Genomic DNA, 14245 nt, shown 5'->3' with positions numbered 1-14245 from the left:
CCTCATTCACGAAGCTGGTCTATAAGGGGCGTTTAAGGAAATTGCCTATAAAATAGCGATTGAATGGGTATCCACTCTTACCCACCGCACTCTTGACTAGTGGAGGGTCGTTAGCCGAACGGGTAGGATAGGACTAATTCTTCCATTATAAGTAGAATTGAAGTATAAAAGTAACTAAATGTTTTCATAAAATTTCCAATCTTAGTTACTTAGGCAAAAGTGAATTGATGCAATTCCATGAAATTACACTTTGTGCCCTTGCAAAGACGTTAGTGGAGCGTGTGTGGTTTACCGGCACACTAAATGGTTCTAAGCAAAGGTAGCAAAGGGTGACTCAATGTTTGTCATAGTTCGGTGGAGCGTGTGTGGTTTACCGGCACATCGAATAGATGACTGTAACATGTGAGGGCACCATGTAAGTTTGCATGGTTATTCACACCCGCTTTGTGATCCTCGGCATCCCAGTCACAAACAAGAGGGTCATATCGAGATTTAAACATGTCATTGAATGTTCAATGAATCTCAAAGGATCTAGGAGTTTTCATAGATTTAAAACTTAAATTTCTTTTTCGTTTTTCGTGGTGGAAATTAGTGAATCGTCATTCACTTACCTTCAAATGTTCTGCAATTTGGGTTACGGCATCCCTCTCCCAAGTTGTAGAATATTGTGTTGGGTCCTAGCCTTAGTATTTCATTTGGGTGATTTACTAAGGACTCTATCAATCAACTAACTTGAATTTGTTTTCTCCCGTTTTGTAGATGTCAAAGTTCGACAACTATGGTCTTCCCAAATCACGTGGAACAAGCATTCCACATGAAGATGATATTCCACGATTCGATCGAGGAACAAGAAATCATGCTTCACTTCCTCCTCCTCCTCCAATTATTCTCCCTAACCCACAAGATTGTAAAATTGAAAGGTTCAATATCACTCAAGCCCTTTTGGCAAGTAAACATAAAGAAGGAAAGTCGGTGTGTGCACACGTCCTAGGGATGAAGTCGCACATTGATAGACTAAGAATGTTAGGATCCGTTGTCTATGAGGAAATAGTTGTTGATTGGGTTCTTCAGTCACTTCCCAACTCGTATAGTGAGTTCGTAAGAGAGTACTATATGATGAATCACGACGTGACCCTTATAGATCTCACCTACATGCTTATTGCTGTTGAATCAGTAATGGTTTGGCACAATAGAAAAGCAAAGTTGATTGGTGAATCTGCCTTCAAGACCTCTATGAATATAGACAATGGCAATGAAAGACATGCAATGATCGAAAAGTTTGATCATAAGACAAAGGCGATGTCTAAAGTAGTTCCATGTGTTGTTCCAAAAGAGTCAATTTGCTTTTATTGCCAAGAGAAGGGGCATTGGAGACGAAGTTGCCCTAATTACCTAAGAGATCTAAGAGATGGGAGAGTCAGAACGTATGGCTCTACTTTAGGTAAGAATCCACTATCTAACTCCGTTAAGTTCCTATTCATTGATTCTTAATACATGATGTAATAAGATTGCATTTGAGTGTTTTGCAGGATCGGTGAAAAGAAAGGAAGCTTGTTGAGAGAGAGCAAGATGAATCTAATCACCAAGAGATGGATCTCGATCGCATGGACTTGAAGATTAGATTTTGAGCTTAAATAGTTATGATAGAGTTGTTAGAAATTTTCCTTTTACATAGTTTTCAATGGATTGTGAGGACAAATTTTTCCGCTGCTTTTATAAATAAAATAAATTTTGTTTGACTTATTTATTTATTTGTTTATTTCCTTGCAATGAAATCGTTATGAAAATTGATGTTTGCATATTTCTACAACGAATGGATATGATTCTTAGTCATGTTATTTATGGAGATGTCAGGAATTTACCAAATAGAGAGAGTTTCTTATCGCCCAAGTTTCAATTGGACAGAAACTTGGAATCATGCAACTCGGTTGCACGATGAATGAGAAATTTCATATTTGGAAATTAGACTAATTCATTGACAAAGTATCAAATGAAGGACTAGGAGATAGAGTACACAAAGGTGTGTGTTGAGCAAGTCCACCATAAGAGTAACAAAGATATTCGTCATGATTTACTAAAGGCTTAGTAAATATGATTATACTTACAAGATTAAGTGTAATTCTGAATTGATTAAATGGTTTAGATCAATAGCATAACGAATAAGAAGAATCAAGTAGGCATAAAGATAAAAGTTTCTCTATTCTAAGAAGATGGGAGAGTACCTTTTATGCTTTATGATAGGTCTTAATGATTAAGAACCATATCTCAATTGATCCTCTAAGTGAGTCTTAGTACAATTGTATGTTTAAGAAGAGGAATCAAGGATTGAAGAAATGGTTAAATCAAGAAGTCAATCATACTTCGTCCTAATAACAAGTCTTAAAGTTAAGATTGTGACAATGAGTGAGAAGTATTAAAGGTTTATAACATTCATCAAATGTGAAAAGTTGTGATGTCTTGAATAAGACAAAGACCGACTAGGACCAATTTATCAAGTGTTTTGATAAAAGCTACACTAACTCTTGAATGTTTGTTTGTCAATAAATGTTTATTGACAAGAGAATATTATATGTCAAGGAGTCAGTGGGAGTCTTAATGGTATTGAAAGGTTTCAAGAACAAATCAAATAAACCTTATCGATCATCACTAGCACACGAGTTGAGGTTTACAACCTATCGTGATGACATTATTTTTGTGTCAATCCAATCGAGTTAATTATGCATGTGAGTTCTATGAATTCTCATTTTGAACGCATAAAAGGCAAAGCACCTTAATCAATGAAAGGTACATTGATAGGAAAGGGTGAGTTGCTTAACTACTTGGAAGACATGGTGGGCAGCTTGCTACCATAAGGCAAGAAATCAAGATTAAGAAAGTTCGGTCCATATGAGTTTGAATTTGTCGTAAACTTTAGTTTTAACAAATTCACATGGATAGGAACACATACACCGCTCAAATCTAAGTGTCATAAGATTTCCTCCTTCATGAAAATGATTGTGAGGAAATGCTTTCATTAAGAGAGATTTTAAGAAGATAGTGATTGTAAAATTGCATTCTCGAATTCAATTATGGTTACGGTATCCCTTTCCATAATTTGAATTGTGAGGTTTGGCAATTAGTCTTAATTGTTTAGACACACATATGAACTATCGAAGGCAAAGGTGTATAAGTTCAAAAAAAACCTTGATAAAAGACTATCAAAACACTAAGTATGAGAAACATGAACTTAAGAAATTCAATAAGCATTGTTTTTCTGAAAGTTAAGATGTTTATGAATACATGTCGAAGATAGTGGGAGCATAAGTGTTATGTTTTATAATAATCATGATAGTGGGAGCATAAATGTTATGATTGTATGATTATTAAGGCACGTATTGCAAGTTGGCAATATTAATTATAGAAAATAAGAGTCATACTTTGCAAAGTTGTAAGAGTTGAAAGGTTGTTTTGCTATAATTAAGGGAGAGAATATTATGCTTCATTTCAAATCTAAAGGCTTAGGTTGTGGAATGTTAATTAAATTTAGTCAAAGGTACATAGTGTGTTCTTAAAATTTCGATTATGATTACGACATTCCTCTTCACAATTCGAATTTTGAGAACATAGCAAATAAAACATTATGCGTCGTGTCCCATACGCTTCGAGTATAGGATCGATTGCAAATGCTTTAATGTTTGACCATTCTAAAATTTTCCAAATGTCGAGCGCATTTAGAGGGAAGAGGGACTAGAATAGGTTTTGACTGAAATAATTAAACAACTATCAAAGGACAATCCAAAGTTCGACGAGGATTGGTTGCTTGTGAGTAGTTGGAAGCATGGTATTGAATGGACCATATCGACATTATTATGAATAGATAAGATTCTATTAAGAATGAGTTGTCATATGGAAAATATGGAAGCGTGTCCATATTGGGAATTGAATATTGAGAAATCTATGACTAGATTAGAAACTTCTATGCAAAAGGATGTTCAAAGAATGTACTCTGAGTGAGAGACATCACGTCTATGGAATTGTCTTGTAACAATCTCCAATAGAGGACTTTGTAATATCATTGGCGATAGTCTTTGTGACTTTGGTGCAGTGACATTACGAAAGGATAGTTGCATAGAATGTTAGAATCTAGCATATTCTATAAGTAGCAAGAATTTGATATTCTTTCACTAATGGAAAAAAGGATTTGGAGTTGTGAAATGAGAAAGATTGGAAATGTGTTCAATTTGATCTATTTCACAAAGTAAGAACCATAGGTAAACATTGTGTGCATGCTAGGAGCATGGGACAAGTGTAATAATTCAAGTAATAAGTTGATTACCCGAAACGACAAATAATGAGTAATCAATATGGTGATAAATAAAAGGTGTTTTATTTATGCTCAAAGGGTTGAGGCCATATGGGATTAGTATTATTCTTGTGTGTTCACATTTGCATGTTTTGACTTCCAGAATAATTGTGTTTCACAGTCGTTCATATGATGGAAGTAGATATGAATGAAGACTGTCGTGAATTGGTGTGTGGATTGTCTAAATAACATTAGACATAAGCAAATGTTTGCTGCAACGTTCATGAGTGCTTATGAATATGAATTTGAGCATTGGATTAAACCCACGCTCACTTGGATCACTCCATGAATTGTATCACGAGTGATTGGTGAGACGATAACATCTTATATTCTTGAAACCGATATGTGTGAGTTGTATCTTGCAAATCGGTTGCACATTGATAATATGTAAACGCACCAGTAACTTGGTGTTATAAAACATATTGTTGTGTGTGATTCGGTGAGTGAGTGCAAGCAAGCATTGTATCAAAGTTTATCCATTCCTTTTATTCAAAGTAGGATAAAAGCGATATCTTTGGGCCCCTCGATGATTTTGTGATGACAAACGTAAATGCTCGGCTGGGCTAGGGCTAATTTGATTTGTTCAATTAGTCAGTCGTCATAAATCGGGAATCGAGATATAGTACAAAGAGAATGATTTGAAATCATATCTCATATGATATCTAGAATGGAGGAATATATGATCCCTTATTTAAGGACACGCGTATCTGATAGGATCAGAGTTGACAGCGACTTTGGAAAGCTACGATTGCAGATCAGGATCTGAAGTCATACGCAGAATAGTTGTTAGACTTATCCAAGTGGGAGACTTTTGGATTAGTGTCTAAGTCCATAACTATTTTGGTATGTACTTGACCCGATGGTGCATGGTCCTTTTGGGTTGCCTTCACCAAAGCAACTTGATAGGTTGAATTATGGAGAGAAAGGATTAAATATGATTTATTAATATATTATGAGAATAATATATTAAAGGAGAAATCATATTGTTTAATTAATATTAGTCAATTATTAATTAGTAATTAGTTTTGTGACTAAAAGAGATTAACTAAACTTAAGGGACTAGAATTGTAATTATAAGATAATTGCAATTTGGGCTATGGATTGCCTTTTATTATAAGGTGGACGAATTCTATGGGGGAAGCCCATATGAAATCGTCCAAGGCCTTATGGAAAGGGCTTCATGGGTTGCTTAGGGCTTAAGCAACCAAATTAGGGTTTCCTTGTTAGATAACCCTAATAGCCTCACTATATATAGAACCCTTAAGGCTCAAAAACGTGGGGAACTTCTCTTCTAGGGTTAGAACACGTTTTGGGCAGCCTCCATCCTCTCTCCTCTTCATCCTCTTGCTTATGGTGTTTGTGAGCCATTAGAGGAGTTACACTTGTGACTCTAAGCCTTCCAAAGTCAATTCAAGGAGGAATTGGGATTGTTATTGCTACATAACAATCAAGGTAACATTATGAACCTATTCTAATATCTAATATGATTACTTGTATGCTAGAATTAGGGTTTATAGTCTTGGATAACATGCATGTACAATAGAGAAACCTAGATCCAAGCATTAGGGTTTGTATGAGCACATAGGATGTCTTATGACCAAAACCCATCAATCCTTGATGAGCCAAGTATGTTATGAAGTAATCTATGATGTTCAAGATCGTTCAAGGATGCTCTGAAGTTGGTATTTCTCAAGGATTACACTATGTTGTGCCACCATGATGGATGTTAGGCCATTAGTGTTCATGATGCGCCACTTGTACATCATGATGCTCAATTATAACACAAGGTGTTTCATCATGTGTGTTCTTGATGCTCATGGGCCGTATGACATGGAAGAATGTTCTAGAAGATGTTGCATGGCAGAATATGATTCGTTGCCACCATTCATGGGTCTATGGGCCAATGGCCTTGGCCCATTAGGGTTTTAGGTCTGATCCCTCAAGTATATATAGGGATGCATGCAGAGTCATTTGAGGTGTATTGTGTCTTGTATCTTGAATTCTAAAGTGTTAGGAAAATCTCTGGTGAATAGTTCTTGTAACCTCTATTTGAGAACTCCGAAATAAAGAATATTTCCCTCCTGCCTGTGGATGTAGGTCACCTTGACCGAACCACATAAATACTATGTCTTGTGTGCTATAGTTTTGTTTGTTATCCGCATTACTTCCTAACAAGGGTCATCAAAACTTGGCAAGTGACATCAGATTTGTTCTGAATCTTGACAAGTATCACATGTTTTCCCTAACAATATGAAATTTCAATTGGTATCTGAACATTAATTACTAAATCTCTTAAAACCTTTATTACCCACAATATTTCACATGTGACGACATAGGCAAGGGAACAACTTTTTAACTATATAGATAACGACAAACGGTTTGTCAGTTTCTTACTCTTCCAGTAAATCAATGAGTCCCTAAGAAAGAGATGAAAGTCAGTTCCAAATCTTCCATTGTTAAGATATTTGGCCTGATCAACATCCACACATGCAACAAGCTAGATTAATATTACTTTGCTTTTTATAATGATCCGATAACCAAAACTAGACTTAAGATATTGTAAAACTCTAATAACCAAATATAAATAAAAATTTGTGAGAATCCATAAACTAGCTCAAAGTCTTAATAGCAAATGAAATGTATGGAGGAGTGATAGTTGGGTAAATAAGTTTTCCTATAAGCGTTTGGAAACCAATATAATCACTCAAATGACAATCATCTATATTCAGATCATCCTTCGTTCATGGTTCGATATTCTGGTGTCCTAGGCGTAGAAGAACCACACCAATTCATCCCAAACTTGGTGGTTAAACTCTACTGCGATGACGATACTGTAGGGGAGGTCCTGCGGAAAAATAGCTCGGCGTCAGGATGATAAAAAACTTCACACCTCCCGTTCTTCATACTTTTTCAATATGAAAAAAAATGCAAAATAAAATCAAAAGGTCGTCTTATTCAAAACCCCAATTATGACATCCCCTCTCTCCTATTTCACACCTCGGAACGCGCCGTTCTTATAGAGATAAAGGCGCTTTGACATCTTCTTAACAATAAGACAAAAGTATCCAAGTGTGTGCCGACAGTTTACAACTAAGCACACCATCTTCATATAAAGTGGTTCAAGAGTATATTTTCGTTGAGACATAAACAACCCAATGACCCACTGTTGGTTTGAACTTTTAATCATCTCGATTAAAGATTTTCTTTCGCAATTTCTAAGTCTTTGATAAAAAACTTAGTTTATAAAAAGTCGTTTACTTTAACAATTTCTTTTTTAGAGTAGCAAATAACAATGATTTCATTAACATAGACCAAAAAGCAAGAAAACATTTATCTCTCTTAAACGTAAATAAAGAGTAATCAATTTTTCTTTATTCAACGGCTTAATCAGTTTTAGTATACACTAACTTTTCATTTCACTTTTTATGGGCTTGTTTAAGTCCGTAAAAAGATTTTTTCAATTTACCAACTCTAAAATCATTTCCAAAAAAATAATCCATAAGAAGTGTCATATACACGTCTTTATTTTTCATAAAGAGAGTCATCTTGTAGCGTAATGAACAATAATTTTTGTATAATTTAATCAAGTTTTGTATATGATTTACCAGGAAAGTCATCTAAGATGTTCATAACCTATCATTTTGTCTAGGTATCGCAGGTTAATATTTTTTATGTATACGATTCATCATTAAATTTTTTATACATGATTTATTATTAAACTATGTCTCAGTTGTTTATTCCAACAAACACTATTCATTCCCACCACCACCATTTACCTTCCATCGCTACCAACACTTATAACTAGGGGTGAGCAAAAACCAAACTGCAAACCAAAAAAACCGCATAAACCGAAACCGAAAAACCGAAACCGAAATGAAAACCGATGGTGCGGTTTTTAGTTTTACAAAAACCGAAAATACTCGGTGCGGTGCGGTTTCTAGTCTCACTAAAACCACAAAAAAAACGAATTGCACCGCATATATATATATATATATATATATATATATATATATATATATATATATATATATATGTATATATATATATATATATGTGTGTGTGTGTGTGTATATATATATATATATATATATATATATATATATATATATATATATATATATATATATTAAATGTTGATATTCATAAGAACCAAGAACTTATGACAATTAAAATTTCTATGAATATAAATATTTATCTTATCTATCGGGGGATGATTGAAAATTTTTAAGTATACATTTAGTGGTATTTATAGTAACAAATAATGTTTATGACATTTTTAACATTTAAATATGAAAAGTACTAGTGATATAGTATCATTTTTAATAATATATTAATTGATAGTATCGTATGTATTTGTGAAACAAATATTATATTAAATTCGTATTATATTAAAGTATTAAAAACATATTGGATGAGTGGTTATGTAATTTGATTTCAAACCAAGAGATGGTGGTATCGTTTTATCTCCAGTAAATGATTAATACTCCTCATCTGAGTCAAAGTAACTCGTTGAGTTACTTGAGTTTTAGTAAAAAGACAAAACGAAAACCAAAAAAAAACTAACAAAAAACCGCAAAAAAACCGAACCGCAATAAAAAAACCGCATAAAACCGAACGATGCGGTTTCTAAATTTCAAAAAATCGAAGTTGCGGTTTTCGGTTCGGTTTTGGCCAAAAACCGCACTGAACCGCACCATGCTCACCCCTACCTATAACAACAAACATTACCTTTATCACCACTCATCTTTACCATTTACTACCACCACCACCAAAAGAGGGAAACAGGGTAGGGTGAATTTCACAAAGTAGTAGGAGAGGGAAGGGAATACGGAAATGTATGAGAAGAGGCGAGAAAGATGCCAATGATAATAAAGGGTGTGTAGGATAGAGGTGATAAACCTGACAGTCGTATCGTATTTATAGATGACATGACACAACATGACAATTTTTATATGACATGAACACGACACAACTTGATATCATGTTCTATTTTACTATAACAAAAAGAGTAAACTACACGAATGGTACCTATGGTTTAGGGTAATTTGTTTAGTCCCTAACTTATTTTTTTAACTCAAAAGGTCCCTATTGTTTGTTTTTGTTACACGTTTGGTCTCTGTCTTACTTAAAAAAACTATTTTGACCTTGATTTTTAAAAATATTTAAATAAACACACCCCAACCCCAACCCCAACCTCACTCACTTACCTTACATATCCCATAATTTTTTTTTCTATTAAAATAATAGTCTTTTTAAGTAAGATAAGGACCAATCGCGTAACAAAAACAAACAGTAGGGACCAATCGCGTAACAAAAACAAACAGTAAGGATTTTTCGAGTTAAAAAAATAAGTTAGGGACAAGCGCGCAAACTACCCCAAACTATAGGGACCATTCATGTAATTTACTCTAACAAAAACGATCCAAATTAATAGGGGGGAAAAACAACACGACAAACATGTAAAATAAAAAATAAAATAAATATTTAGTTTATTCAATTCATCATTAATCTTACAAAACATTAAAAATAAAAAAAATAAAAAATAAAAACACAACAAACTCATGTTAATATTGTTTCGAATCTAGAACACGAATATGACAAAACATAATATCATGTTTTTTTCATTTGACACAAACACGAATTCGAATTTCAATTTTGTCATAATTTTCATTTCGTGCTTTTTCATGCATGGATTGTCACCTCTAATTCATGAGAATGTTTTCACCGGAGATCAAGAAGGAAAAGACTATGCACTTTGAAATGTTTTTAAAAAATATACAAGCAAATTGATGGTTACTCTCTTATTTGGAATTGTCTTCTTCGAAAAACCTAATACAAAGTTTGCTGAAAACTGGAAAATTTGAAAGCCGCTTAATGTGTATTAAAATTAGTTTAATAGTAACTCATTTTTTGTGGAGAAGATAGATATGGAACCGATTAAAAGACTATTTTTTTAAACAATAAATATAAATTTTAATAGTAAATTATATAAATAAACTACTAAATATATACAAAATTAATATCTCATTACCATAAAAGATATTTTCCTTTCCGTATTTTATAGTGGGACAAAAGATGATTGTTTAATGTTACTATATTTTGCCAAACCATCAAAAGCGATTATATTAATTGTAAAAATATTTGAATCGCAACATGGTTTTGCAATTCTTAATCACATAATGATACATTGGAAAACGCGCCTTGGGATTTCGTTCTACCTTACCTTCCTTGAACTCTCCGTTTTCAGTTTGCCACTAAATATCATACAATCTTTGCCGTTAAAACAATTATTTTGCATGATCAACGGTTGGAAAGGTGTCAAGTGACACCATTCATGATAGCAAGAGTCAAATTCGACTGCTTGCATGCCAACACCTCCCAACCTATCCTATATAACATGATTTCGCCCGCACCAACATATATCGCCACAAATCTCCAACGTTAACTGACCATTAAGAAGAATTAAAATGGTTAGTTATTTATCATTCTTTTATTAGCAATAATACAAATGATATTTCGAAACGTGTATATACAAAATGATTATCATATCTATTTTATGTTTTAAGATATGTATATAAAATGATTATCATATCTATTTTATGTTTTAAGATATGTATTTTGAATGGTTGTTACAAACAATTTATGCAATGATTGCTTGTATTTTCTTTTTACATCTATTAGTAGTTACTAATTTATTGAGAATTTAAATTGCTGGTTGATCATTACGTTTATTTAAATTGTTACTGACCAATATGTATTTTTTCATGTATTGAAATTTTGTTCTTCTGTGTTCAATAGAATTCTGCAATCGAAATCAAGGTGACCTTCCAACACGGCTTTCATGCAAATTGAACCTACTATTAATTAATCTTGTTGTTTTAGTAACTTTTTTATTTGATTTCAGAAAATTTCCGTTCTAAAATCTGAGAGAGTTAAATCCATTGACTTGCATCCAACCGAACCATGGTAATGGATTTTTCTATTTATATTGTCTCATATATTCATTCTCTTAAATGGTTCGTATGTAAATATATTTAATAACGACGCTATCTTTTTTTTTTTTTTTATCTAAAGGGTCTTGGTGGGTTTGTACTCTGGAAATGTTTCTATTTGGAACCATAACTCTCAAGTAAGCCATTATCGATTTATGTGCTTGTTATTTACATTACCTTTATCAAATGGGATTACAGGAGCGTATAAATATGTCCAAATATATGTATTCATGGGTAGCATCTTTTTTTAGGTAATAGAGAAGACTTTTGAAATCGGCAAATCACCAGGTACGTGGTTTTTGTTTTAAATGAATTTTATATGTTTTTCCTACAATATATATATATATATATATATATATATATATATATATATATATATATATATAGGGTTAGGTTATTTTGTTTTCATTATCTATTGTGTGCCCGTATGACTGATTCTGGACCAATCATTTTAGTTATTTTAAGAAAGTAATTAATGCATATTACATGTTGAAGATATAATAGGTATTAATTACATCTTCAGCATTTAATATGCATTAATTACTTTCTTAAAATAACTAAAATGATTGGTCCAGAATCAATCATACGGGCACACAATAGATAGTGAAAACATTTGAACCTATCTCTTTCTCTCTTTCTCTCTCTCTCTCTCTCTCTCTCTCTCTCTCTCTCTCTCTCTCTCTCTCTCTCTCTCTCTCTATATATATATATATATATATATATATATATATATATATATATATATATATATATATATATATATATATATATATATATATATATATACACATGATGTCTAATGTTCAAGCTTAATCATATTATTTTTTACTCAAATGACACTCTGATTTACTATCAATTTTTTATTGTGAAATATTTGGTGGCTTCTTTTTTTATTACAAGTCTTTAGTGAAGTTATAGACTTGTATGTTGTGGAATCTAGTTATATTCACTTGTACTTTATGTATGTTTTGTAGTACGAACTGGAAAATTTATTGCGCACAAGGAATGGATTGTTGTTGGATCTGATGATGGGTTTCTTCGTGTGTACAACTATAACAATATGGAAAATGTCGGAGAACTGAAGGCACACACAGACTTTATTAGGTCAGTGGTTGTGCATCCATCTCTTCCATGCATACTTTCTGCATCTGATGATAAGCTCATAAAGCTATGGAATTGGGAGAATGGTTGGGAATGCACTAAGACATTTCAGGGGCATGAACATTATGTCATGCAAGTAGCATTTACCCCGAAGGATTCCAGTGTGTTCGCAAGTGTATCACTTGATTGTACCATTAAGGTAGTAGTAGCCTTCATTGTACATCTCGATAATGTATACACGTAACTCAATATTCATGATTAGATAATCCGATTCTAATGCTTTTATATGTTTCTCTTTCAAGATGTGGAATCTTGAATCATCAAGTCCACATTTGTCAATCGAAGGTCATTCGAAAGGTTTGAATTCTGTGGAATTTTTTGAAACTGATGAAAAACTCTACTTTATTATTGGGTCTGATGATTATACTGCAAAGGTATGTCTATACAAAATTTATCTTTTTATTTGATCAAAAGTAAACCAACCTTATACTAATATACAAACATTATTTAGGTTTGGGACTATGAAACCGAGACTTGTATTCAAACTCTTGAAGGACACACAAACAATGTTACGTCTACAATATGTGTGAAATCGGACGCTAATTTTATCATCACCGGTTCTGAAGACAAAAGTGTACATGCTTGGAATGCGGTAACTTACAAGTTAGACCATGTGTTTACTTCTGAACTCGGGAGAGTTTGGACCATTGGATTCATAAAAGACTCATCTCAGTAAGTTTCTTGAATTTTACATTTGACCTTCAATTGATATGATTATAAAACGAACAATTATTTTTATGTTAATAGGATTATACTTGGTTGCGATGAAGGAATACTCGTTGGTCAAGTCATCACTGCTTGTTCTTGAGCAAATCACAATTTAGCTGATGTACTGGTGTAATATAATATATTAATAAAATGCATACCTTTCTTATCTAATATTATGTATTTTAATGTGTGATGTATGATATATCTCAATATTGTATCTGTATGGTATGATGTATGAAAAAAATGTTTTATCATTGGTTAAGGCTTTAATATGATCTTCGTATCTATCTATTAATATTTTTTTTGTTTCATATATTCCTTTTTGTCTAGTCATTGATCATATGGTGAGATTCCAAATCGTCATCGGTTTAAGTATTATGTTATTTCGTAATACCTTCTAAAGTCAAAATAAATGGTTATTCATATTGATAGCATGTTTTTACTTTTTGACACATTTAACCAAAAAGTCAATATTAAAAAAATAATAAACTTAATGGCCCAAACTACCCGTAAAAGAAAACATAAAACATGAAGGACTTTGTGCTGTTTATTGGGCTAAATCACGAAAACTTTCCTATTTTTTCGTATATGTTTTGGCCCTAAAGTTTATAGGCGAGGTCTCCTACTTAATGATTTGGCTCTTGGGTTAACCGATTAAAAATGTTTGCTTTTTTGAGAAAATGACTTAAAATGACAATCAATAATTTGAAATCTGCTTTTTAGGTCATTAAACTTTCAGTTGTATCCGATAAGTAAACTTATTTTTTATTTTGGTTTTAAAATAACAATGATTATGATTTTTATCGATTAAAATAACAACAAACACCGTCATTATCTTGCCACGTGTAACATCCGTTTTCCATAATAGATCAAATGTGAGATTTTTGGGAAAAACCTTGTGCCACGTCGTGGCATGCCAATTTCAAGAACGCGTGTTTTGATGGCCGCCACGACGTAGTAAAAGGAAGGCCACAACGTGGTAGCACCTGCAGCCCAAACCCATGATTTTTAGGATTTTCTCCATATTTAAGCACCCAATCTC

General features: G+C 32.8%; 1 protein-coding gene across 2 annotated transcripts; it reads left to right on the top strand.

Moving 5' to 3' along the window:
• Positions 1–10763: 10763 nt before the first annotated feature.
• On the top strand, positions 10764–13457 carry LOC111910790 (coatomer subunit beta'-2). 2 transcript variants are annotated; one of them, XM_023906617.2, is made up of 9 exons: positions 10764–10812; positions 11141–11161; positions 11247–11308; positions 11417–11471; positions 11586–11622; positions 12309–12634; positions 12738–12869; positions 12947–13167; positions 13243–13457. In XM_023906617.2, the coding sequence occupies exons 1-9, from the start codon at positions 10810–10812 to the stop codon at positions 13301–13303; spliced, it is 918 nt and encodes a 305-aa protein (XP_023762385.1). In that variant the 5' UTR covers positions 10764–10809; the 3' UTR covers positions 13304–13457. The 2 variants fall into 2 exon arrangements, with proteins under 2 accessions (XP_023762385.1, XP_023762379.1); XM_023906611.2 differs by having other exon boundaries at positions 12309–12637.
• Positions 13458–14245: the final 788 nt, after the last annotated feature.

The sequence above is a fragment of the Lactuca sativa genome, chromosome 1 (genome assembly GCF_002870075.4).
Source record: "Lactuca sativa cultivar Salinas chromosome 1, Lsat_Salinas_v11, whole genome shotgun sequence".
In the NCBI taxonomy this organism is placed as follows: domain Eukaryota; kingdom Viridiplantae; phylum Streptophyta; class Magnoliopsida; order Asterales; family Asteraceae; genus Lactuca; species Lactuca sativa.
Note: the sequence above shows the minus strand (reverse complement) of the source record. Positions and strands in the feature narration are given on the sequence as shown.

Coding starts and splice junctions, on each gene's coding strand:
- LOC111910790 (XM_023906611.2), top strand. Junction 11,472..11,585: donor TTTGGAACCATAACTCTCAA/GTAAGCCATTAT, acceptor ATCTTTTTTTAG/GTAATAGAGAAGACTTTTGA. Junction 13,168..13,242: donor TTCATAAAAGACTCATCTCA/GTAAGTTTCTTG, acceptor TTATGTTAATAG/GATTATACTTGGTTGCGATG.